Genomic DNA, 27396 nt, shown 5'->3' with positions numbered 1-27396 from the left:
TTCGGCAATCTTTCCGGCACTCGGATTTCGTCGTTTTCGTCACAGATTAATTTTGTCCTTTACAGCATTATTTTTGTCTGTTTCAGAACCACCTCTAAATTTCTTAATCTACCAGGTGATGATCTTTAGTGTGTCGAATTTTTCTCAATTTTTATATGGGACGTTGCTATGAACTAAACTGTGACAAATGCTCGTGCGTCGAATTTTGTTGATTGCGAAAATGGTAGAGCGAAGTTGCCCTTCCGATTGATCAAATAGCGCCAAACATTCTTTCAATGTTGTCAGTGGGAAATTTGTTGGTCAAAACGAATTTGAAGTTACATTTCAGTAGCATATAGCGGACACATACTGCAGTTTTTTCGCTTGTAAAAATCAGCGCATCATATGTCTCTTTTCTAAAAAAACCAAGGATATTTTTAGTTTTCGTTGTATTTCCTTCTATTTTTTTATGGAATGGGGCAAAGTTTCTTCAATATATTTCAGCCGTGGATCATCACCTCTTGTAAATTATTTTAAAATAGCTAATCAACTGCGGATATGTTTCTTCGTGTTTCTCACATCGTAAATTAAAAAAAAACATGTTTTGGTGCTTCATGAATGTGATCGTAGCATTTACATTTGCTTCATTTGTAAAATCCTCCGCACTAAATTTCTTGAACAGTTCGAATGTGCACTGAGTTCTTCACTGAATACATCATAAGCAAGTCTAAATTTCATTCTTTCCAAGTTGTGTTTGTTTTTGGGTTTGGGTTTTTGTGTTTGTCAGTAAGATTGCAATATGGACGGAAGAAGGGGAATTTTTTGAATTTCTTGGACCCTTCTTACTAATTTAAAAGAAACGGGTTGATCACATATGTCAAATACTCAATCTGCCTTTTAATTGCAGATGTTTTCCAATATAAATATATGTGTAGCCAAAGCTGAAAATAACAATCGGTTCTCATCGAAAGAATTTTGAATGATCGGGACGAGCTTGCCATCAGGACTCCACATCCGAAACATCTTAACGTTGGTGGAGGTCTTGTCGCCAACAATCCTCGAAACATTGAATGCGTATTTTTCAACACCTTCAAGTACAAATTCGGTTAGAAGACTCTTAGCTGTTAGTTGCCATACCAAAATTAGCAACAAGACATTCGAAATCTGTTGAAAGTCCAGCCATGTGAAAGGCTAACAGACGGTTGGCTAGAATAGGTTTTAACATCTTGAATTACTAGAACACCGCCATTTTTTACTTGCCCGGAAATTCCGTCCCATTGCCTGATAAACTTCATTTTTTTATGTAGATACATTTCATCAACTTCTATACTGACTTTTTTGCTGACTTCTTTTTCCTGTTTGCTTAGGTTGATAGCCAACGATTTCAGTTTTTTTTTTTTTTTTTAACTGGAGTAATCCCGACATCTCCAGTAGATTTGACTACATAGCTCCTTAACGTGTAAACACTAGGGAGAAGCATAAGTTTACTCCGGTGGATGTATATGTATGTCGAATGAAGAGTAATGCAAGATGCTATTACCTCGGGCTCCCAGGTGATTGTTAATTCAGTATATTTTTCTCCTGTCGAAATATGGCAATTAAAATTTCATAAAAAAAATAGTTTTTCGTTTCACGTACCTAAACATCGTCATCAGTTCCTTATTAGTGCGTCGGTCATGCGATTTCATATTACCATTTCCTTTTTTTTCTCTATCATGTCCTTTTTTTATTGATAATTGTACTTGGAGTCTTCTGTTTTGTTGCTGTAGAAACCCTACGCTTTCACCATGACCTATAAACGTTTTTTCTGCTTATTCTTGAAAATAAAAATTGGTTTTTTATGAAAAAATTGTTAGTTTTATGTTTTGTGTGAGAAGTGATTATCAATTGGCGAAACAGAAACTTGGTCGTAAAGAGGAAATACTGAATGTAAATATTGATTGGTCCTTTACTTTTAAATGCATTTTTAAAATAATATGTCAAATTTATAGAACATGGAAAAAGGAAATTGCTGCTATGGAGGCCCAGGAGGACATTTTGATGTTGGAAAATCGGCAGATGGCATCAGAATTAATTGTGAAGCAAGGAATTATCGATCTTCAACCGGCTGAGTTATTACAAGTCCACACTGAATTTGCCGAGCAAGCAAATAAAGTTAAAGAAAGCGTAGAGAAATTTAGAAAGGTTCTTGATAGCCTCAATCTAAATGTATTGTTTTGAGGACTCACCGATGTATGATGTTATAGTATGGGGATTGGTATAGGGTTTACTGTTTAGTAAATAAGTTTGTTTTGATTATAGACAGATAGTAGTAGATTATAGACAGTATTATTTATTTTTCACACCAATTTTTCCAAATGGTTTATCAACATTTGATAGATCTGTATTCCATTATTCATTGACATCAAATTTTTTCTCTTTTCCCTTTCCAAACTTGGTCTATCCCGTGTTCGTTTACCATGATTCAATGACTCATATATGCTATTCATAATTTTCAAAAACAATCAATTATTGATGATATGTACAGCTCAAACTCATAGACCATGATTAAAGAAATGCTCATTTTTTTATTAATGAAATTGTCAGTGTTCCTTTTGAAATCATGAATGAAATAGAAGACACAATTAAATTTCCATTTCATGCATAAGTAGTGGCTCATCAATAATTATATAAATTTTTTACTCTTATTAAGAAACGGCTTATAGTGAAGATGATCATAGACAAATAAACTGTATGGATAGAAAAGGTCCTGGGAAAGGTATGCGATACGATGCAGAATGGTTATTGGAAAAAAGTAGAGTCCTCGAACCTACAAACATTTACGCGCAAATAATCTGCTACCCCTCCCCTTCCCCAATACTATCCGTGAACTTCTTAGATCTATGCCGTTTAATTTTGGTTTCAATGAGGAGGCTTTACACTCAATCAAACGTCAGTTACAGGATTTACATTTTGATTTCCGGCGAGGATCTTTTTTTTGGGATGAGATGTCCTTGACTATAGATGTGAAATATGACGCCCAAAAAATGCCTTTTGAGGGATTCATCGACTACGGAAAGGAAGAAATTGAAGATAGCAATACGGAGTTTACCGATCAGCTAGCAGACGCCCATACAGATCGTCATGGATCCAGCCTATCGCTGTTTCCACCACTAAAGCAGCGGAACCTGGTAACGTAATTTCCCGACGGCTTGTAACAGCAATTGTGGTCCTAGAAGCAGTGCTTACTCGAGTAACGTTGGTCACTTGTGATGGAATTCAAACGAACAAAAGAGCATGGGCAGTTTGCGGAATCAGTGGAAAGCGTGAAAAGAATGGGAAGATTTCTTGTTCAATGAAGCATCAAACGGCAATGGAACGAGGCGAAAGGATATGGTTTCTCCAAGATGTTTCTCACTTGTTCAATAGTGTAAGAAATCACATCTTCTCATGAAGAAGGTTGATGAAACCTCGACGGAAGAAACCAGTAAAAGAAAAAGGCACGGTAAGCACCAAAGATCTAGCGCCTACATCGTCATTACCAGCCACTGAATCTTCATTACCAGCCCCACAACCATACTTTATCGATAAAAAGATACAGTTAGCTACTAGTTTGTTTAAAGCAAAAATTACATTTAATATATTTTGTGATCGATTGTTTACAGTTTAAAGGGAAACAAGTTAACCATTCTGATGTTATTCTTCTTTATAATTATGACAAACCCGTGCGAGACGGTATGGGTATTGCTTTTCGTCTAACAGAAGATCACATAAGTCCAAATAGCTTCGCTAAAATGAATGTTAGGTTGATGGCCCAGGTTCATAGTATTATAATGAAAAAAGAAACGTTTTGGTCAGTGACTCATTATTTACCCTTACATATTTTCAGATCTTCTTGCATTCCGTTGCAAAAGCTTTTGAATTTTATCGCTTGAAAAATCCTGACACAAGGGAACCTTTCAAACAAACAGAAACTACTCAATTAATGTGTCAGACGCTTAACCATGCGTTTGATGTTTTAAAGGGAAGAGAATATCAAGATAGAATAACCACTTACAATTGGGACAAGCGAAAGTAAATTTTGATCGATCTCCTTCAGGCGATAAATAAAACAAAAGAGCATTTCTTGGAGTCTAAATCGAATGGGCGCCTTTTCCTTTCCGATACCAGTTTAATGGCCATGCGAATAACAATAACCAGTGAAATTGAGCTGACTGAATTTTTACTAAAGACATTCAAATATGCTTTCGCCCTTAGTGGGAAATTCAACCAAGACGGTCTTGAGGTATAATCTAACATCTAAACATTTTGGTTACTCATTTTATGATGCCTTAATTTCACTTTATATTTTCAGCGATTTTTTGGTATTTTTAGATCCAGTGGAGGTGCGCAGGATGCCTCCACTGCTAGCAATTTTCTGCGGATTTTTATGATGCTTTCAATTTACGTTTCTGTAAAGAATGCTCTCCTTAATGACGGCAACATCGACGAGGAAGAGAGAATGCATATCCTGACAAGTTTCAAAGATTGTATGCTCAAAAGTTTTAAAGAGAACGTAGACAAAAAAAAAAGATTAGGGAGAACTTAAAAGATTCTCTATTGAAAGGTCTTAATTTAAGAATAGCGAAATGGAACAAAAAGATTACTTGGATTTGGTGCAGTTTTATGCAACGTACTACAACTGTGGTTATCTTATATTTGGCAGCATTTATTTTACTTTCAATAGTGTCAAATCATTGTAGAACTTGGCAACCATAACTTCAGTCTTAACGTCGTTGTACTAGAAATTAACATCAATTTTTTTTTAATTCAATGAAATTTATTATGCGTAGATTTTTATCTTTGCGTAGTAGCTCAAACCATATAGTTTATTTCTGTCGTCTGTAGGCTAAACAAAATAACATACCGTTTGCCCTATTCAAAAATTATCTTCACTTCAATAGTGTAGAGCGAAATCTCTATTCAATTGGTTCTGTGAGCTAGTGCTATTTTTATGCTAATTCTAAATTACCGGACGGATCGTAATTACCAAAGGGTAATTACAATTGTACTAGAAATAAATGAAGAGACTACTCTAAGAGTGTAGACACAATATATTCAGCTCTTTTAAGATAAAATAAAAAATTTCTCTCTTCCTAAGACCTGTTTGACTTTTATTGATTGCGTTCCAACAACAAGTGTGCTGAACTGATTTCCCGTGACAATTGGTGGAGATGCGGGATACGGCAGTACTTTTTCTTTGTGAACAATTTGATTTTTGATTCTGTGCTTTATGTGTGTTTTATTGGGGTTGGTCGGGTTGATTCGTTTTCTTAGACATCTATCTTGATTTGAAAAATGCAGCGGAAAGACGAGGCCTTTCAGGACCAAGAGGATCATGGGGAAGTTGAGCCACCGGTCACGGGCCAGACAATAATGACCCTTTTAATGTTCCCCAAAACTTTCAATTCCAGGGCGCCGTCGTACCTCCCTTAATTCACGTGGTAAATTTAAGAGAGCTGGATCCTCCCATCTTCCGTGGGTTGCTACATGAAGATGTGATGGCGTGGACGTATCAGTTTCAAAGAGTTTCTGAATTTAATAATTGGGGCCCCTGATTGTCCCTGGCGTGCCCCTGACGTGTCAAATTACTGTCATTTCTACAACAGAAAAACAGGAGGGTTTATAGATACTATGCTAAAGACACTTCGGAGATCTCAATCACCATCTAAAAGAAAGCGCTTTTCAACAAAAAAGCCAGAAAAAGGAGAAGATAAGGGATCAAAACGGAAAAATGACGCGATTGCCGCTGTTCTTGATGTCTCAACGATGTTAAAGGTTGTATTGAAGCTTTTTTTCGTATGGTAGTTTTTTAATCACATCTCTTACTTTAGATTCGTTGTCTGCAATCGCACTCATGAATCCCACAAAACCGAACTCAGATACTTCAGTACATGAGTGAAACCTTTGAGTGCCGTCAGACAATGATAGAAACTGATCTTAAATCTGTCACTCTTGTTTTGGAAAAGTTTCCACGTTTCACTGACTTTGAACACGGATTTCTGGTAAGCAAATTACATTTAATTATGTGAATTAAAGTAACTGTGACGGACAGCCCTATTCTCCCCGCCGGGTCAGATGGGGCTTCCACAAAATGATCCCCGCCATCGTCCCTTATCTTGCCCCCTAATACCTCCCTTATACCTGAGGCCCGTATTCCACAATCCTTTTCTTGTCTAATCATTTGTTTTCTCGCGACACAGTTAATTGTATCTCGCCTTGCTGGCAACTTGGCGAAAGTCACTCTCTGTCTTGTCGACAATAAAAACCTTTGAAGCGATTTAGTGGCGAATCTATTTTTCATTTAAACTCTAAAACTCTAGCGACGCGCATTTAGTGCCGCCGCACATTTGGTGCATCGACCTTGCATTCGAACTCGAATCTAAATCGTGAAAATCTGATGCACACCTGGTGCATTTGAAAGAAAATCGGAGCTTCTCGTGGCGTCCCTCGTGCGGTTTCCCGAATTTGCCCCCCAGTCCGCAAACTGTTATCCGAGTAAACCCGTGGCATCTTATCGTTCTTTTGCGTTTCTGGTAAGCAAATAGTATTCCCGATTATTCTTTTTTGTATCGACACCTTTTTAAGGTGCTCCCGATTGTCATAGTATTTGTAACACGACGGCGTTGACGCTTCCCGTAACGCGTTCGGTAGTCATTCGTCAAGTATTACACCTGTTTAATTATTCCCTGTTGTAAAATTGCGATAGGCGTAGTTAAACGATTTGATTATCTAGACAGTCCAAATAAATAAGGGAGAAATATTTTTCAGAAAAATTTGTTAAAGACAAAAAGAACCATTCGCGCTTGTTCATTGATAGGCCCTGTAATTATCCCGTGTGCATATTTGTCCCTGAGTAGCTAACAGTAGACATTTTTTTGCCTCGTGGAAAAAACCAGACAGGCCGCTCGTGTCCAGCACGAAATTTTTCCCCACACCCCGCGCGTGTCTCTTTGTAGTCGCGTATCGAAGCGCGCGTGTCTAGCAATTTTGCTCTCCCTCCCGTCGTTTTCATTCATCGCTGTGCATTCCACATTTTCGTCCTTTTTTCTTTAATCGAGCGGCCACAGGGCCTATTGTACAAAACTGCCGCGCAATCGTAACAGTCCAATCAGTAGGGCCGTCCAAGCCGCCGGGCACGAAGCGAGAAGGAACGAAAAGCGAGAAGCCCAGATTGCAGAGCGTAGAGAAGTGGAAGCTCGTTTTTTGGCGGAAAACCAACAAGAAGCCAGAGGCGCAGCCGAAAGAAAGAAAGCAGCGATTGAAGAAGCGGAAAGAATTTGGCGTCAACTGATAGCCGATAAAAAGAAGAAGACCCCAGTTCAGCCCAGCAGTAGTCAACAGCTGGCCATATCTCCAAACTCTCTCCAGCAGGAAGACGAATTTATTCTTCAAATCAGCGAAGAGGTCCCCGAGCAATAAATTTCGCGTCTCAGAAAACTGCCAAGTCGGTGTAGTCCTAGGGTGCTTGGTCCTAGGCCGCAAGGTCCATTGGTCCAGTGCTTGGTTGGTCTCGCTACTAGGTAGTCGGCATAAATAGTCCTAGGGTGCTTGGTCCTAAGTCGCAAGGCTCATTGGTCCAGCGCTTGGTTCGTCTTTTGTCGCCCATCATTCATTATTATTCCGAAGATCTTTTCATCTCGTCATGGCGGAAGCACCAAGCAGGCCGCCAAGTCGCAACGCGGATAATCAGACCGAGCATCACGAAGATTTCCCGCCATTGTTTGAAGCTAGAACGAGGAAGCAACTTAGGTCGAATGAAAAAAGAAGGCTGACGAATCTCACAAAAAGGATCAAAAAACACATGGCAGAAGGCGGTAGCAGAACAGAAGTGAAGTTCTTAAGAAAAGAGCTGGCCACCCAGCTGGAAGAATGCACAAGAGCCCACAATTTGTATCGCCAGTCGAACGACCTAGATCATGTACCATCCGAGGACTGGATCATCCAGCTGGAAAACGTCACCGCAACCTATTATGGACGTATCGACGAGTACATCCGCACGGTCAATCGACCACCTTCAGCCGTGCCCAGCAATCCATCCGATCGAAGCAGGCAAAGCATCCGGAGCAACACGACGTGGCTCGACCCAAACCATCCTAGAGCCTTTCAGCAACCAGAAAATCCCTTCGACGAACAAGGCTCAGCTTCAATCAGTGAAATACGTGATTTGCCGTCCGAGATGGACGAATACGAGAATGATTTAAGACAGCGGCTGGATGACGAAAGATTGGCGAGAGAAGATTTAGAAAGAAGATTGCAACAGCTACAGACAGACATGGCAGCGAAAGAAAAAGCCGGTCCTGAAAAAGAAGACAATGCCGCCACCGCAGCATTGACAGAAGAATTACAAAACCTCCGGCTACAGATGAATCAATGGAAGCAGACCCAGGATGCAGAAATGGCAAACCGCATCAAGCTGGAAAAGTCCTTACGGGGCGACATCGAAAAACAAAAAAGAGAACAACACGGAACTGGTGAGCTAGCTCAAACGCTCGTCCTCAAAATGCGCTCTCAGGTTAGTAGGGAAAAACGAGTGCTGCCGCGGTGGCCAATTTGTCGTTCCAGATTTGTTGATTTCGGCGGCCATTTTGTTTTTTCTTAAATAGGCCCGTATATGTTTACTTTATTTTCTTATTAATTATCAATATTTGAGCTTTTTTATGGTGTTTTTCGTGCTTAGCTTTTAAATTAACCCTATGGTTATCTATTTCCAGTCATTTTGTCTTAATATTGTTACCAGATTTCTTTCTCTCTCTTGCCTAGGAACTGTCAAAATGGTTAATTTGTTATTTTAAGATATATTTATCATATTAAGTAACTCAGTTTATTACAGGTGAGATTTCCTTCAGTAACCTGCTTTTTTTCCCATCAAAATACCCCCATTTGTTTGTAAAATATCAATTATGGGGTATGGCTTGGTCAGTTCGCTAAGTTGTTCCTTGCATTTTACATTCTGTCTATAGGTAGTTTGCAGCCATTCAATTTTATTAACCATTATCTATTATTATTTATCCAGGGACCCTTTTTCTGAAGAAATTACCAGTATTATTGGTTATCAGTTGGATTTTCTTCATCGTGAACTATGAAGGCTAGAATGAGAACATGTAAGTTGTTTTTCTTTTATTGGAATAGCTTCCATTGTATTTAAATTAATTTAAATGTGTTCTTTGATAGGTTCCTGTGTTAAGCAACCTCATACAGATTCAGATTCAGTTTTATATTCTTAGTTTAGTTAAAATTTTCCTTCGCTCTGAAGCATAGGGTAAAATGGAGTTTTGTTAATTTGAACTTAAATTTGAATTGTTTTAAGTGGATCTCAATTAATTATTATGTTTTGTTTCATATTTTATTTGTAAACAGTCTAAATTTTGCAAATTCAATTTATTTGAAAATACAATTTAATTTTTTAAATTTGGATACTGTTTAGTACTTTTTGCAGACGCATCTTTCTATACTTGTTTACATTTTTCAGTTCGGCTGTCCCCACTGTCAACTGTAATATGCTGCGTTTTTTAGAGAGATTTTGAGAGAGATGGTAACCTTGATTGTTTTATTCTTTGTGTATCTTATTCCAAAACTACTTTATTATTCTACTTTGATTGTTTTAGAAAGTTTTTATCGGTGGCCAGATATCCATGATCAACCAGCTGATTCATTTGATTTTGAACCAGATTTAAACCAAACTGTACCCCGTAAGAGCAGTTTTTAAATGTTTGTAGTATTATCATATTAATTTCTTTACGTGTCCCTAGAATTCCTGCAAAGTGCTCCTGAAAGTTTTTCTCTCTTAGAACAAAAGACTGGACTAATTTCTGTGGCTAAAAGTAAGAATCGTAAAAGAAATGGTAAATCTAATATTTTTCCTATCTTCTTCTAAATCATTTTTGGTCTACTTTTATATTTTTCAGAATGTTTTTCTCAGTTTTCAGAGACTTGTGGTCAAGCTGTGAATTTGTTTCATGTTTCACACGATGCTTGGTTCACAATGGCAAGAATCAAGTTGAAATGTTTGAAGGCTTTATGGAAAAAAAGAATTGGTTATGAATATATTATACTTTAATTTGATATTTTAAACTAAATGTGACAAAATTGTAAGTTAAATATCTTCAAAACTGTTTTAGGAAAAGTTGTTTGAAATAGTTCTTTTAATTGAATGAAATAAGTTGAAGAACAATATTACAGTTTATTATCCATTTCTGAAATGTCGTTAGTTTTTATGTTACATACAATACTAGTTTCGGTTAACATTTTTAGTTTATTGATATCGTATCGATAATCGATTGTTTATTGTACAGACGAAGTTAAAGCCAGTAGGGGAGACCGGGGCTATCTCGGACACTTTTTGTTTTTCCGCTGCCAAATGTTTTAAAATCTAAATTAAGAAAAAATAAAAGTATAGGGGTGATTCCCTGTTGTTAATTTATGTTTGGTAATTTTTATAATTTTTTTCGTAAAGGTAAGTGAGTTTTATTTAATAAAATGTAAAGAGGAAAAACTGAAAAAAAAAAAAAAAAATTGGGTTGAATGGGACAGAGGCAGGGGCTAAATTGGACAGCTTTTTTCTCTGAAACGGCTGAATTATATTTATTTTAAGACGCACTGGTGAAAAGGGAATTTTTTTCTCTTTCAGAAGTGCTGTGTTTTTATTTATAATATCAAGTATAAGCGGAGATAATATAAAAAACGTAAAGATGGTTTTTTTTTTAATCTTTTTTTCGTTGTTTTTTCGGTGGGTGGTCATTAAACTGGCTATAGCTCCACCCTCGTGATCACGTGACTTTTTTACTTCTGTTCAGTCACAACCCTTGTCCTTGTCAAAAATCAGAAAGTCTTGAAAGTGTATTTTAATTTTTAGTGGAAAATTTCTTCAATAGGTAATTATAATTATGAATATACACTTTTGTTTATTAAGTGAAAGGTTTCATAATTTACAATTGTGTGAGTGACAAAAGTTGCTCGCGTTATGTGCTACAACAATAGTAACAATTTTGCAAACTTCTTTAGGAAGTGGCAGACCTGGATTATCCAACATATTAAATACTTTTCTCAAAGTACCAATTTATACAGTCGTGAGAGGTAATCTCACTTGTCTATACTGAAATACTGAAATACTAACATAAACGTATGTCTGATCATTACAGGTTTGAAAATGGTTCGTACCTACTACAGAAAGACTGAAAAGGTGCCTAGAGAAATATTGATTGGTGCACTGAGGCACTTGAAATTACTCGATAATCTTAATTTGCAAAAGATAGCATATAGAAAAGTAGCCGAAGGTTTTGGCATTCCTAAGTCAACCCTTTTCAGTCACTATCAAAAAGTGAAAGATCTTGATTCCATCCCTGAAAACTATTTGTCGAATGAAGTGCATAACAGACAAATCCTTAAGTACAAAGAAGAGGAGGAACTCAAAAATTGATTGAACTGGTAACACCTTATCTAACTGTTTCATCATTAAGAACTGGTTAATAAATAAACATTGAAAGAAAAAGACAGAGATTTTATCACATCTATTCAAATTCTCATTGAGTCGTAATCCTTATTTACCAAATTCCAGTTGTGTTACAATCCAAATAGTTAATCAATGAGTTTCAAATTTTTGAACAGATAATCTCAAGACTTAGTCGACATAATCTCCTTGATTCTTCACCACTCTCTCAAGATTGACTGTAATGTTGTTTAGAAGACTGAAAACAAAGTCTTTAGTGCACACTTTCTGCCAAACTTTAAAAATTTCTTCCCATAGGCGCTGCTCACTAAACACTTTAATTTGCTTTTCATTCAGCTCGTTGATCATCACCTTCCACAGCCATTCTACAGGCATTATGTCGCCAAAACACCAGGGCCAATCGAGAAGAATCAAATCATTTCTGTTTTCACTGTAGAACTTTTTCATGGCAGCAGAATGGTGAACCGGAAACCTGAATAAAAAACAACAATCTTGTAATGAATATAATAATATATAATTTACAAAGTAGTAACTTACCAGTCATGGACATATTGAAGATTCCATATTGAATCATGTTCGATGAAGTTTGTTCTCTCAATGGAAGCACATGATTTTCCAGGAGATTGCTGTATTTAGCTGAATTTAGTCTACCATCAACTCGAGAAATTGTAGAGTTGATTGTCGACATACAGCTCCAAGCAAGAACAGTATTGGGAATGTTAGCTTTTTCTGATTGGTGATATAAAGAGATTGTTCCGTTGTCTTCAAACCTAACAAGTATCAAGATGTGTATGTAAGTAACATGACTAATGATAATATACTGAACCACTGAGCAAATGTGTTGTACTTTACCTGAACCGTTGACTGTCTCCATAAGCAACACCAATTGTATATTTATCGCCATTCTTTATCATGTTCTTTGCAGCTGAAGCTCTTGAAATTTTTTGGTCGAGTGTCAATTCAGGACGAAACATATTGTTTGAAGATAAAACCAAACACACGAAATCGGAAAAATGTTTCAATCCACTAAATGTAATTACAAATGTTTAGTTTGGTCTTATTAATACAAAAATGAAATAAATTTAACCTACAATGGGCCTCAAAATGTGAAATCCTAAATTCGTTTGTGTTTTCACTTGTCAGTTCGCACAAATATGTCTAAACAGCAATATTTTGGCCCCTCCTACAGCTCCACCCACAGGAGGTGCTAAAATGTCCTTTTTTACCCCGTTAAATGTGTCCAAATCAACCCAGACCCAACTAATGTCAAATAAACTAAATTATAATATATTTAGAAATACAATTTGTATAAAATAAAAGTACCCCCTTAAACTAGAAAAAAAAGCCTATCAAACAGCTATCTGGGTTTAATCATAATGTTTCTTAAAGTATAAAAAAATTAAAAAACTAAACGCTTGAAATATTTTTTCAGATTCCCATTTTTTTAATTTCCCATATAACTTGAAAAATAAACAGTATTTCAAGTAAACAAGTTTAGTGGACAAATAAAACATAATTTAGCATATATAGTATTTATTTCGTAATTTTTTATAAACTTTTACATATTTTAATTGCTCTGTACATTATAGCCCCATGTCCCACATAGCCCCGGTCTCCCCTATCACAATTTTGCTTTCCTCGTGGACAAATTTGTTCTTTAAAAAATTCCTTTCTTTAAATTGAGTGTTTTTATAACAAAATATGGATGAAAATGAAGATGATATGTCAGAAAGTAATGAAGATTCAAATGTGGGAAGTAATGAAAAACCCATGCACTTATGCTTGGGTGCTTTTACTGATAGACAGATACCTACCATCAGAGGCCCTTTTTCTGCAGCTTCAACCAAAAGGAAAATAAAAAAGATGCGGGATTTGGTAAGTTTTGACTTTAATAACAAGCGTTTTACACCGTTACGTTCTCTGATCATTAAAATTATGAATTTATTTAGGCTGAAGAACTCAGCATTCATGCGAAAGTTCAAACCATCTTATGCTATGTAGCACCGAACAAAAAAATTCCAACCAGATTTTTAGAATCTTTTGGAGAACATGCTGATGGGTTCTTGTATTCCACAAAGCTGGGAGAAAAAGTTTACTCGACATTAGATACAGCTACTAAAACATGGATTGGTAAATTGAACCTTTCAAGACTTAAATTAAAACTCGTTTAACCACATATTTTTTTTTTCTTTATGTAGGACCTTATTCTGGGAAAAAACCTGAAAAGAAACATGTTACTAAGAAAACCATGGATTCAGTCATTGATGAAAATGACAAAAATACAACAGAAATTGCAAGAAATGAAGTTGCAATTGCTGTAAAAAAGGCAGCTACAGTGAAAAGGCTGAAATTGCTGGAAGAACAGTAAGAATTTATTCAATGAAAAACTATTGCTTTCATTATATTATTATCTTTCTACAGGAGAAAAAAGAAGAATGAGAAGTTAGCATCTGTGAAACCCAAAAAGCCGGTGAACAAAAAATCAAATCCAATTCAAGGTCCAGTTACTTGTTCTCCCCCTCCAAATTTGATTGCGAAAAGCTCTGCATGTTTACCATCAGCACCAAATAATGTCACATCATCCCAGTCTTACACCCCACAGAAAATTTGTTCGTCCAATCTTTCAGTCAGTTTAGTGAAGGACCGAATCAATGAAGATCCCATTCACGGACAAGATTCAATTTGTGAAACGCCTATTACTAAAATCACAACTTCCGAAGAAATTTCCCTTGTCTCCATAGTAACTGACGATGAAAATTTGGCAAACGATAACCCACTATCTTTGTTAGAAAACCCTCTAGACATATTTGAATTTTCTGTGGATGAAGCAATGGCACTTGACTCTCTAAGTCAACCGAAAATTGTTTCCCCAGTGAGATCTACGAATTCCCTCGTGCCTTCTTTAAAGGCAAATACGCACTCAAATATCAACTGTGATATTTCTACCAAATTTTCATTTCCTGCTAAGAGTTTACTCAAGTCAGTTGAGAAAACGAAGGATTCGCCTAGCGAGACACGTCGTACCAAACAGAAACCAACTTGCCAATCAGAAAGTTCGGAAGGTATTAATGGAGGTTTACCTTTAGAGAAATCTAAGGTAAAGTGCTTTACGCACAACATTTGAATTTGTTAATATACCTGTTCGTACATTATGGTTTGATGGTTCCTTCATTTATCTTAACATTATTCATCTTCCGCAATTCACATTTTCTTAGAAATACATTTCATCAACTTTAAAAAGTTTGCTTTTATTCTTATAGCAAATAAGCAATATTTTAAATAATGCGCAAAACTTAAAATTTGACAATAATCCTGGTCATATGCTACATTATTATTTCATGGCTTCTACGTTTACTTCTCCTTGCGTGTATTCGTTGATGACCGCAAAAATTTTTCTTGCGTATATTCGTTGATGACCGCAAAAAATGTACTATAAATTCACATTAGAAAGAAGATATCTTATAACCAATTTTTGAATAGGTAGGCTTTAAATTTGTCTTTTCAAACTATTAATAATACTGTGAAAGATTGTTCAATCAAAACACGAATCATCTCATGTATTTAAAATTCATCGTCGGAAGAACATTCAATTTCATCACATAAATCATCTTTGTCAATACCATCACCATCAGCAATATAATCATCCATACAACCATCTTCGAAAACCAAATCATCATCATCTAAATTTTCTTCATAAAAGTATTGTTTTAAGGCGAGCGAGTCTGACAATAACATTTCGAGACGTTTCACTTCTTGCATTTTGATGACTATTTCAGATTGTTGAAATACAGAAATATTCATTGGGCAGTTGCTTACAGAGAAAGAGAATTCATTCGTCGAGTTGTAGTTTCTTATTTCATGTTGCATCGACAAAATATCTTCACTGATTGTTGTGATGAATTGTGACATTTCTAGTTTGCATTGAAGAATCTGTTCTGTGTTTCGTTTGTACAGCATCCAAATCAACTAATTTGAAGTTATCCTTGAACGAAACTAAAATGAAGAAGTTATAGCAACTTATTTTTTATCGCATTTGAATTAAATTACCGTTTTGGTTAGAATCCCACGGAAAAACGCCATCCAAGAAATTTTGCTCGGTCACCATAACGTTAGCCAGGTCGTGTATGTCGTTCATTACTGTAACAGCTTTCGCTTTTAATAAAGTTTGCTTTCTTCTAAGTTTAGTTCGCCATTTGCAAGAAACTAGAAAAACAAAAAGGGTAATTAGTATACAATTACTTACATTTCACCTTAAGGACCTTATTACCTGCCACACTCGAAATTCTGTCGTGCAAAGTTACGTGTTGGAAGTGAATTCGTTCCAGTTCACTTTTTAACTCCGATAGGTAATCCCACTTTAATTTGACGATCTTCTCTTTCTCTAAATTCAAAGAAGTTTTAGAAACGAAGAAAATAAGCGTTATATACTTCAGACTTTTCAGTTACCTCGTGCAACACGGGCCTCTTCTTCCAACGAAGCTTGAATTACAGGTAATTCAGACAATTTCATTTTTTTCGCTGATAGTAATTTGTTCAGTCTTTCATGATAAAACTGAACTCTATATATAGCCTAAAGATGTTAAGTGTTAATTTACGAATATTAAATCGATAACATTACTAGTTGTTATACAATCAGCATTCGTCTAGTGAGAGTACGAGCAATTCCTTTTTCTTTTCTGCCGTTCCAATAAAACATTGCTCCGGTTAAAAAATCTCGTCTGTCTGATTAATAATTCGAACTGTCATATATAAATAATGAAAACAATAAAAACCACTCCATACTTGCTGCTCCCATTGTTTTTGTTGAATTACTATAGCTTGAAAAAGTAGAAAATACTTGTTCCTGTTCTTCTCCTAAAGTTCCAGCTGATCCATCTCTCCAATGACCAAAATGTAGGATCTGTAACGACAAACGAAATAATTAATATAAAATTATCTTTTTCTAATAAATTTCAATACTTGGCATGGCCAGCTATGCGCTTGGCCGTGTAGCCGAGAGAGGAAAGGGACCATATCAGAAGTAAGATATGAGTAGGCCTCTGATAGCTCTCCCATCTTGATCGCGAATGGCCAGTATTGACACACGACGTCGTTGACAAAAAATTTATGTCCAAAAAAAACGGTGTTTGCAGATTCATCTTCAGTGTTCTTTTCGGTTTCAGTAATATTTAAATTCTTATGCTGTTTTTGGTTTTTCAGTGAGTGCACTTTAACATGAGATGCAAAGGTATGACGGAAGGTTTCCCCTTCGTGCATGTCAATTGAGCACTGAATTACGCCATGCCCACAGGACGTCATTACGTTGCCGGTTACCTCTAACCCCTTAAATCGTTTCGAAACTTCTCGGGCAGCCTCAAACTGCGAGTTTCCACATTTTTGAGCTCCTATTGTATTTTTCCCCTGAAATCACGTAAATAGAATACAGTATAGAAAAAAAATAAAAATATTCTATAGTACCATACTTGCGGTTTATAACTGTTGATTTTTTTGTTTAAGACATCAAAGTCTTCATCCCGCATAATTATGGCATCGCCGTACCATGACCTTTTAACTCGTCTAAAGAGAAAAACGTTTAAAAATATTTTTTATAATGATAACACTATAACCTTTTAATTAATACTCATTGAGGCGTCTTCTTTTGATTAACTTGTGATCGCCATCAGGATGGCACGACAATTGAAATGGAGTGCAAGATCTGCATCGCCGCTTCTCCATTTTACAAATTTTGGTATCAACTAAGTGACTGATATATTCATAAGCCTTCACGGCTTTGTTAAAAAGCGGAGTATTTATTGTACCATTCTAGTATTTCAATATGATAAAAAATTAAAAAAATTATCAATAAAAATACATAGATTTTGATTCAGTCTTACCCTTCCTGCCTTGAGTGATTTGGCAGATAATGTTTCAAGAAATTTTTGTTCGGAGGTACCAGGTGTTAAATACTTGAGATGAAACCAAAACTCTGAGAGATCAGAAGAAATAAAAAAATTCGTTCTTTTGGGGTTTCCAGGAAAGTAACCAGACGCAATGTAGTCTTGAATTTCTGCAGGGTAAATTGAATCACAACTTTTACACTGAAATACTGATTCGTACAAATCAAATCTTCCTGTAATGAAAATTATAAATTATTCCTCCACAGATTTATGTAAATTGCAAGTGTTTGGGCGATTACCATCCATAGTGACCACAATACATGGTTTAGATCCCGCTAGGGAGGAAACAGTTCCAGTCTGATTACAATTTTTGCAGGAATTTCGACTAAAAACAGGAACAGCTATTTCTGATAATGTTTTAAATAATATAATTATTAAAAATAAATGTCATCAATCCATAGAATAAATAATACCTTTCTGAAAAACAACTCCACTTTTGGGATCTATAAATTCATGAGACAACAGATGTTTTGATGTGAAATCAATAAAAAAAAACTGTTCTTTGATGAAAAGGACTATTTAAGTGAGGAACTAAATCACATCGAGCACATAAATGCTTTTTACAGTGATAACACTTAATCAGGATTTCGTGTTTCTCAAAGCAGGATTCACATTCTTTTTTCAAACAGGCTTTTGAACAAACAAATGCAGAGAAGACCTCTTGTTCCATTTCTAACCAAGCTTCATCTAAACATTCTTTGTTTCTTTTCACTGCTCTTTTATCCTTCTTCATTTTGTCAAGACGGTCATTAGCTGATTTCATGATTTCACTAGACAGTCCAGTATTTTGCTCTAAGAGAGAAAAACTTTCAAGAGCACTTTGCAGGAATTCTATGGACACGAAAAGAAATTAATATGATAATACTACAAACATTTAAAAACTGCTCTTACGGGGTACAGTTTGGTTGAAATCTGGTTCAAAATCACATGAATCAGCTGGTTGATCATGGATATCTGGCCACCGATAAAAACTTTCTAAAACAATCAAAGTAGAACAATAAAGTAGTTTTGGAATAAGATATACAAAGAATAAAACAATCAAGTTTACCATCTCTCTTTCGCTTATTCCTACTTTGAGCAACAAGTTCAGAACTTTTCTGTTTAGAACCGTCTCCTGAGTTATCCGCACCACTAGCAAATAGTCCGAAAGATTTCATTCCTTAAATAAAGCAAATTTAACATTTGAAATATTTCATTTGTCTAAAAAACACAAACCTTTTCTTAGACTGTCATTGTACTTCTTAACTCGAGCCTTTTGTTCTTCGCTTCTTAAATCACAACCTTTACGTTCCATTCCATTACGTTCCTTTACTTTCTAAAACAATCAAAGTAGAATAATAAAGTAGTTTTGGAATAAGATACACAAAGAATAAAACAATCAAGGTTACCATCTCTCTCAAAATCTCTCTAAAAAACGCAGCATATTACAGTTGACAGTGGGGACAGCCGAACTGAAAAATGTAAACAAGTATAGAAAGATGCGTCTGCAAAAAGTACTAAACAGTATCCAAATTTAAAAAATTAAATTGTATTTTCAAATAAATTGAATTTGCAAAATTTAGACTGTTTACAAATAAAATATGAAACAAAACATAATAATTAATTGAGATCCACTTAAAACAATTCAAATTTAAGTTCAAATTAACAAAACTCCATTTTACCCTATGCTTCAGAGCGAAGGAAAATTTTAACTAAACTAAGAATATAAAACTGAATCTGAATCTGTATGAGGTTGCTTAACACAGGAACCTATCAAAGAACACATTTAAATTAATTTAAATACAATGGAAGCTATTCCAATAAAAGAAAAACAACTTACATGTTCTCATTCTAGCCTTCATAGTTCACGATGAAGAAAATCCAACTGATAACCAATAATACTGGTAATTTCTTCAGAAAAAGGGTCCCTGGATAAATAATAATAGATAATGGTTAATAAAATTGAATGGCTGCAAACTACCTATAGACAGAATGTAAAATGCAAGGAACAACTTAGCGAACTGACCAAGCCATACCCCATAATTGATATTTTACAAACAAATGGGGGTATTTTGATGGGAAAAAAAGCAGGTTACTGAAGGAAATCTCACCTGTAATAAACTGAGTTACTTAATATGATAAATATATCTTAAAATAACAAATTAACCATTTTGACAGTTCCTAGGCAAGAGAGAGAAAGAAATCTGGTAACAATATTAAGACAAAATGACTGGAAATAGATAACCATAGGGTTAATTTAAAAGCTAAGCACGAAAAACACCATAAAAAAGCTCAAATATTGATAATTAATAAGAAAATAAAGTAAACATATACGGGCCTATTTAAGAAAAAACAAAATGGCCGCCGAAATCAACAAATCTGGAACGACAAATTGGCCACCGCGGCAGCACTCGTTTTTCCCTACTAACCTGAGAGCGCATTTTGAGGACGAGCGTTTGAGCTAGCTCACCAGTTCCGTGTTGAAAGAGAACTGGAAGAAGAAAAACTCGCCCGTCAAACTGAAAAGTATCGGTACGAACGGGAAAAAGAAAGCGACTGGGACAAATTTGGGTCCGCCGTCGACGAGCGCTTTGCGCAACATAATGAGGCGACATCCACCAACAAAGAAGCGCACAACACGGAATCACATAGACAGCACCAAGGAGCAAGACCCAAGAAACCACCAGCCTCCGCGGGCAACCGAGGTTCCGGTCCGCCACCTTACACGGAAGATGACGTTTCAATCGGCGCGGAATCAGTACAGTCGTATCAGGCGCCTCATCAAGACAAAGATAGCGATGCAAACAATTGGTCGTTCAATCTCAATGGCAAAGAGGATCGACAACCGCCAGGAATTCATGGATCGGCGCATTCCGTCTTTCGTCTTCCGAAGATGGACCTCAAGCCGTTTGACGGCGATCCGAAAAATTGGCAAGACTTTATCGCCATTTTTCGTGATTTGGTTCATAATAATCCCAGCCTGACAACGACTCAAAAAATGGCCATTCTCAAGCGCTGTCTGACCAGCGAAATACGCGACGGACTTGGTGATTCGTTAAGCAGTCCGGCTTTGTACCAAGAGGCATTGCAAGAGCTGGAATCAACATACGGACATCCCCAGATCGTGTCGAGGACGTACATTCAGTCCCTAATTCAGCTCCAGCGAGTAAGCGCGAATGATTACAAGGCGTTATTGAAATTTTCGCAAGCTGTAAATGGGGCAGTAGCCTCGCTGAGAAGCGGCGGCTACCAACACGAATTAAAATCATCCGGCCTTTTGGACATCATCGTAACCAAGCTCCCTTCCGAGGTACAAAGCAGGTGGGGGAGACAAATCGTGAAGAATCACCCTGTCAGTCAAACACTCCAAGACTTTGCTACCTGGTTCAGCAAGTTCGTCAAAGGCGAAATGATGGCAAAGCACAGTCAGATTTCTCTGACACCAATCACGCCAGCAAAACCGAAAAGCGGATCAAAACCGGGCCGGCAGCCCGACAACAAATCCGGTTTTTCACCGACTATAAACGCAGTCACGCATCCAGCGACCTCCGGCGGATCATCATCGTCAAAATCGAAGACGGCGCAGCAAGCGGAGGCGCCTCCAAAGAAGCTTATTTGCCTCCTATTCAAAGGCGATCACCGCCTGGGACAGTGCAAGACTTTCGTTGAAATGTCGCTCGAAGAAAGAATAAAAATCATCAAAGAAAATGGATGCTGTCTCCGATGCTTAAGCAAAGGACACATGAGCAAGGACTGCACAAGCCGGAAGAAATGCATCATCAACAATTGCGGTCAACCGCATCACTCATTGTTACACGACGCTCCGCGCTTGGCCCCAACCGAACCCAAATCAATCCTAAAACCAGAGAAGACAGTCACGCTACCCCTGAATGTAGCGACAGTCTCCGTCGACGACGACGAATCATGCACGGTGATGCAAATAGTCCCTGTCACCCTCGAAGCGGACGGAAAAACATTGGAAACGTTTGGATTCCTCGATCCAGGAAGCCAAACAACTTTGATTTTAGATTGCGCTTCAGAACAGCTCGACCTCGACGGCGATGAAGAAATGACAAAGCTAGGAACGTTCCATGGAGACGACCCGATCATCAAAATGAAGAAAGTTAAGTTCAACATCCAACCAAGAGACGGAAGCCGATCGTTTCCTGTGAAAAAGGCGTTTTCTGTTCCCAAGCTTAACATCAACGCCCAGCAGATTGAATGGCCAGTCACAAAACGTGAATGGGGCTATCTTCAAGACGTGGACCTGCCGCATATCGACACCAACAACGTGACCATCCTCATAGGCAGAGACGTTATGCGCGTCCATGATGTACTGGAGCATCGCAGTCCCCCCGACGGAACCGAAGCGCCAGACGGAATCTTAACTCATTTTGGATGGAGCATCGCAGGTCCCGTCCCAGAGTCACTGCTGAAGCGACAAACTTATCGGCCCATGTCAGTTATGCACATTTCACGTCAACAATCCGACGAGTTCTTAAATGAAGCTGTCCAGCGGTTCTGGAGAACGGAATCGTACGGCGTCGGACTTTCTTCTCATCAAAACCTACCACCCGATGATCAAAAAGCGCTTCGCATTCTCCAAGATACCATCCGGCACACTGGCGAGCGCTACGAAGTCGGATTGATGTTAAAGAATCCGGAATTAAATCTTCCGAACAACGCTGAAGTCGCCTTCCGTCATTTCGCGTCATTGGAGCGCCGCTTTAAAAGGGATCCGGCGTTTGCTAAGAGTTATGCGGCCGTCGTCAACGAGTACATCGCGGCCGGCCATGCAAAATTAGTCGTCCCCAACTCTCCTTTCACTCGCGGCCATGTATGGTATCTGCCGCACCATGGAGTCACAGCGGCAAGCAAGCCCGGAAAAGTTCGGGTAGTTTTCAATCCGTCAGCGCGCTTCCGCGGCACATCATTAAATGAAGAGCTGTACAAGGGTCCGGATTTACTCACTTCTCTCATCGGAGTATTATTGCGCTTTCGGTTGCACCCATGTGCAATTTCCGGCGACATTCAGAAAATGTACCATCAGGTACAAGTGCCGGAACATCAACAATCATTATTGCGATTTATCTGGAGAGAACCAGGCAGCACGGAAGACCCACAAACATTTCAGATGACCGTTCACGTCTTCGGAGCTGTCTCCTCACCGACAAGCTGCATTTATGCTCTGCGACGGACCGCCGAAGACTTTGGGCCCCAATACCCAGGAGCCGCTGAGAAAGTATTGAAGAATATCTACGTAGATAATTATCTGGATTCAGCCGATACGGAAGCTGAAGCCATCGCCCAGCGCCAGGAAGTAACTGATCTTCTCAAGCACGGAGGATTCAATATGGTGCAATGGATGTCATCGTCCCGCCCCGTTTTGGCCTCTGTCAATCAGGCTGATCGAGCAAGAGCGCTGGATATCACCACCGACCCTTTGCCCGTCGAGCGCACCCTCGGAATTCTTTGGGATTGCCAGGACGACGCGTTTATGTTTAATTCCAACACCCGACTCGATATCAAAACGAAGAGGCAAGTCCTGCAAGAGATCGCCTCGATCTTCGATCCATTGGGATTTCTTGTTCCAATCGTGATGGTAGCAAAAATCTTGATGCAAGATATCTGGCGATCCGGAGTCGAATGGGACGATCAGCTCCCACAGGCCCTTCTCGATGTTTGGAAGCGGTGGGTCGCTGACCTTCCCGCCATCTCAACCCTGAAGATTCCCCGATGCTTTCGTCGATCGACCCTGCCGTCGGAATATCAACTGCACGTCTTCACGGATGCCTCGGAATTAGGATTTGCCGCTTGCGTATTTCTTCGCGCGTCGTACAGCGAATCCCATGTTGGCCTCACTCTGATTATGGCAAAATCAAGAGTCGCTCCTCTCCGCCAACTGTCAATTCCGCGGCTGGAACTTCAAGGTGCAGTTCTCGGCGCCCAATTATGCGCCACCGTCATCAAGGATCTTGGCCCGATCGCATCCGCCGTTTATTATTGGTGCGATTCACAGACAGTGCTACAATGGATACACTCGAAAACGTGTAAATACCACGCCTTTGTCGCCCATCGAGTGACAGACATTCTGGATAAAAGTGAAGCGACTCAATGGCGTCACATCCCCGGTGAGCTTAATCCCGCCGACGACGGATCCCGAGGTGTGTCCGCTGCCTTCTTCACCACCCAACATCGCTGGTTTCGCGGCCCTGATTTTTTATTGATGCCTGAAATGGCCTGGCCGCCACCGATGAACATTGCCGAGCCGGCAAATGACGACCCGGAAGTCTCACCCGCCAAATGGATTGGTTCTATTCGAGTTCCGACGCCTCATCCCATTTTCGAGTTGATTCAACGTTCTTCCGACTTCATCAAAATCAAAAGGATCGTCGCCTGGCAGCTGCGCTTCCTTCGGAATCATTCTCTTTCGCTGAAAAAGTGTGTCATCCCGTTATCTCGATGGCTCACAGCTCCGGAATTGCGTGATGCCCAAACATTATTGATTCGGGTCGATCAGGAACATCATTTTGCCGTAGAGATTCGTTTTTTACGCAAAGGAAAACCCTTGCCAGTCACATCCAAGCTGGCCACGTTGACCCCCTTTATAGATGCGTCCGGAATTATCCGGGTAGGTGGCCGGATTCAACATGCTTGTCTCCCTGAAGACACAAAACATCCCATCGTCTTGTCTTCCGACAGCCAGCTGGTGACGATGATTATTCTCGACCTCCACCATCGACTGACTCACGCAAAAACGGAGCGTTTGTTACATAACCTCCGGGCGACGTATCATGTGTTGCATCCGCGGGCCACCATCAAAAGACTGATTCGTCCCTGTTTCGAATGCAAGCGACGCGACAGCCGGCCGGTGTGTCCACTCATGGGTCCCTTGCCGGCCAGCAGAATCAAAACACACCAGTGGCCGTTTTCTCACGTCGGAATCGACTACTTCGGTCCGTTGTACGTCTCCATGCTCCGACGGACTCTGAAGCGGTACGGAGTCATGTTTACTTGCCTGGATTGTCGAGCCGTCCACCTTGAACTGGCTGATTCCATGGACCTCGATTCGTTCATGATGGCGTTTTCCCGTTTTACAGACCGCCGTGGAGTTCCTCTTGTCTGTTACAGCGATAACGGAACCAATCTAGTGGCTGGCGAACAAGAGATCCGGGATGCGATCGCTCAATGGAATCCGGAAGCGTTGGCCAAAAATATGGCTGATCGAAACATCGAATGGCGATTTAGCCCTCCCGCTTCGCCTCATTTCGGCGGATCATGGGAACGGATGATCAAGTCCGCCAAGCTCGCCATGCGAATCGTTTTAAAGGAGCGAGTCGTCACTCAAGAGGTGCTGTCTACCGTCATGACCGGTGTCGAAGCTTTGCTGAACGCCCGTCCATTAACCCCGGTGAGCAGCGATCCAACCGAAGTCGACGCTCTTACCCCCAATCATTTTCTTCATGGACGGCCAAACATTCAACTGCACTCCGACTTCGACGCTCAACCGCAGTTGCTCAGCAAGCGGCGGTGGATGGACGCGCAGGAGATCGTCAACCACGTCTGGAATCGCTGGATGCGCGAGTACCTCCCGTCTCTAATCGAACGGACAAAATGGCTCCGCCCACGGCGAAACCTAGCTGTCGGAGATGTCGTCCTCATGGAAATGCCCAACCCGAAGAGAAGCACTTGGCCAATCGGCCGAATTGTTCGTGTAGAAGCTGGTGCCGATGGAGCTGTCCGGTCCGCCGAAGTAGAAGTCACTCGCGCTGTACCTGGCAAAAAGGGCCGAAAAACTCTTTCCGACATCAAGTCGAAAACGACCCGCTACATCCGTTCAGCACACAAACTTTGTTTACTCGAGGCGGATGATCCAGAAGATGTTTTCACCACTGAAAACAGGGCCGGCAATGTGACGGACAGCCCTATTCTCCCCGCCGGGTCAGATGGGGCTTCCGCAAAATGATCCCCGCCATCGTCCCTTATCTTGCCCCCTAATACCTCCCTTATACCTGAGGCCCGTATTCCACAATCCTTTTCTTGTCTAATCATTTGTTTTCTCGCGACACAGTTAATTGTATCTCGCCTTGCTGGCAACTTGGCGAAAGTCACTCTCTGTCTTGTCGACAATAAAAACCTTTGAAGCGATTTAGTGGCGAATCTATTTTTCATTTAAACTCTAAAACTCTAGCGACGCGCATTTAGTGCCGCCGCACAGTAACTTCTTTTTATATTTTGATAATCAACAAATTTCTTACTAAATATCCCTCCAGTGAAGCATTTGAAGACAACATTTTGTTCAAACTCAGTAGTAAAATCCGAGAGGTGGCAATCATTGAAAAAATAACAGTTCCAGTCAAATGCTCTGATGGTATAATTAACTGATTACGAGTATATTCATAAAAATCAATATTATTTTCTATATATTGCTTGACGTCTCTAATGCCATGATTGTTGAAGTTTCCTGCGATACGTAGAATAAAAAGAGAGAGTCAAACAGGACTGTTTATATCGCAAAAAAATAAGTATTTCCGATTGCAATAGCGATAATGGTGTTTTTTTTATTGCCGACTATCGAACGATGAAGTTTCAAAAAAGTATCTGTGCGATAATCGCCAATAGTCGCCGATACTTTTCGTTGCAAAATTTCAAAAAAAAATTCTTAAATATTTTTCTGCATATTTTTTTCAAAAGCAGAAAAACGATATTAACAATATCCCTTGTTTTTCAGCTCAGGCGTGGTATTTAAAAAAAACTTGGATGGGCGAATACACCACTGTTGTGCTCATCCATTTTCAGCTGTAACTTAATGCTACTTTTAAGCAGTCTGCAGTTAAAAAAACTATCGCTATCGCGTCATCGGCGATGAAAACGCGATTATCGATCGATAATGATTTTAAAACCTATCGCGCGATAATTGCTCGAACAAAAAATTTTATTCCCGATGACGATTTCATCGTTCATCGCGGCGATATTAACAACACTGGAGTCAAACGATGTTGTTGGAGTGATTTGTCATAATCCGTAATGTAATCTTGGATTGATAACTAATGTTGTTGGTTGTCCTGGTAATAATCGTCTCTTATTCATTTGCTTAGGAAAACTTTAATGTAGAAGACTTTGCCCGAAATGAACGTGATGACCATCTGAGACAGCCTTTTATTCTATGCATTCAAAGTAGCATCTCGCACCAGCCAACTTCGTTTTTTATTATTGTCGAACAGTTGTTCATTCCATGCGGTGAGAAGTCAGCAAATGCATTCACAATTTTATTTGCCTCTGTTTCTGTTTTTAATGTTAAATGGCCAAGTTATATTGCGCCATTTTATAAATTTTTTTCAGACATCATTTTTTGCATCAAAGACGTAGTTACCCCGTCGACCGATTCGTTCATGTCAAAGTTGGATGCGATTATTTAAGCAATGTATTGATTGATCTGTTTGTATTGTTACTTTTCTATCTCTGGTTTTCTTTTTCTTTATGATGGCCAACATTCTTTATCTCATCTGTTTCTTACTGCCGTATATAACTTTTTCTTACACTTATTGCTTATTATTCGGATAGTAGCCCGCTAATTGGACTTGACAATACAGATCGAACAAACCCATCAGATAATCTATTTCATTTTTTGTGTATCGCTGCATGAAAGAACCCCGCTTATCGGAAGGGGATTTCAAAAATCCTAAATTCGAAGACCCATCTTCTACCAATGCATCGAAGGGGTCAACGAATACTAGCATCGAACGTTAGTTGATAGGTCTTCGAAGAAAAGTCTTCCTGTTTCGAGGCAATACTCCCTCCGAATTCGATGCACTTTTCATTTCGCATCGAGTTCGAAGCATCTTCGATGACCCTAAAAAAATGTGAGTGCATTCAACAATTACGGCATATCGAGTTTATTTTGGTGGCGTTTAAATGGCTACGGGGCTGCAATCTCGTCCTGGGACGTACGACTATATTATTAGAGCGTTATAGGGGGCGTTTCGAAATAAATATTATGCCGTGGAGCTTGAATCTAGGTTGCGGTCGAGAAAA

The 27396-nt window shown here is 38.9% G+C and overlaps 3 protein-coding genes and 3 long non-coding RNA genes across 9 annotated transcripts; 4 read left to right on the top strand and 2 right to left on the bottom strand.

The window, feature by feature from the left end:
• Positions 1–8471: 8471 nt before the first annotated feature.
• LOC124329161 lies at positions 8472–10160 on the top strand. Of its 4 annotated transcripts, none has more exons than XR_006916588.1 (6): positions 8472–8512; positions 9014–9101; positions 9470–9532; positions 9606–9689; positions 9750–9842; positions 9920–10157. It is a non-coding gene; the product is annotated as an uncharacterized LOC124329161 (long non-coding RNA). The 4 variants fall into 4 exon arrangements; XR_006916589.1 differs by lacking the exon at positions 8472–8512 and adding an exon at positions 8527–8915 and having other exon boundaries at positions 9750–9821; positions 9906–10160; XR_006916587.1 differs by lacking the exon at positions 8472–8512 and adding an exon at positions 8527–8915.
• A 615-nt stretch (positions 10161–10775) lies between these two features.
• LOC124311345 lies at positions 10776–11192 on the top strand. The gene is made up of 3 exons (XR_006909797.1): positions 10776–10871; positions 11002–11073; positions 11139–11192. It is a non-coding gene; the product is annotated as an uncharacterized LOC124311345 (long non-coding RNA).
• An 821-nt stretch (positions 11193–12013) lies between these two features.
• Positions 12014–12685, bottom strand: LOC124321273. Its single transcript, XR_006914232.1, has 3 exons — positions 12538–12685; positions 12299–12472; positions 12014–12216 (listed from the first exon to the last, which is right to left on the bottom strand). It is a non-coding gene; the product is annotated as an uncharacterized LOC124321273 (long non-coding RNA).
• A 407-nt stretch (positions 12686–13092) lies between these two features.
• Positions 13093–14570, top strand: LOC124324081. Its single transcript, XM_046784364.1, has 4 exons — positions 13093–13321; positions 13396–13576; positions 13645–13810; positions 13868–14570. The coding sequence occupies exons 1-4, from the start codon at positions 13148–13150 to the stop codon at positions 14568–14570; spliced, it is 1224 nt and encodes a 407-aa protein (XP_046640320.1). The 5' UTR covers positions 13093–13147.
• Positions 14571–14977: 407 nt separating this feature from the next.
• Positions 14978–19776, bottom strand: LOC124338210. The gene is made up of 16 exons (XM_046792296.1): positions 19388–19776; positions 19202–19289; positions 18771–18833; positions 18274–18357; positions 17796–18213; positions 17622–17729; positions 17320–17555; positions 17067–17248; positions 16909–17002; positions 16406–16846; positions 16229–16346; positions 16077–16168; positions 15893–16016; positions 15714–15827; positions 15494–15649; positions 14978–15439 (listed from the first exon to the last, which is right to left on the bottom strand). Exons 6-16 carry the CDS (start codon positions 17626–17628, stop codon positions 15327–15329), a joined length of 1677 nt encoding a protein of 558 aa, XP_046648252.1. The 5' UTR covers positions 17629–17729; positions 17796–18213; positions 18274–18357; positions 18771–18833; positions 19202–19289; positions 19388–19776; the 3' UTR covers positions 14978–15326.
• On the top strand, positions 19311–25327 carry LOC124324065. The gene is made up of 2 exons (XM_046784363.1): positions 19311–19428; positions 19827–25327. The coding sequence occupies exons 1-2, from the start codon at positions 19311–19313 to the stop codon at positions 25325–25327; spliced, it is 5619 nt and encodes a 1872-aa protein (XP_046640319.1).
• Positions 25328–27396: the final 2069 nt, after the last annotated feature.

Source organism: Daphnia pulicaria, chromosome 1, assembly GCF_021234035.1.
Source record: "Daphnia pulicaria isolate SC F1-1A chromosome 1, SC_F0-13Bv2, whole genome shotgun sequence".
In the NCBI taxonomy this organism is placed as follows: Eukaryota; Metazoa; Arthropoda; class Branchiopoda; order Diplostraca; family Daphniidae; genus Daphnia; species Daphnia pulicaria.
This window is presented reverse-complemented; position numbering and strand designations above follow the sequence as displayed.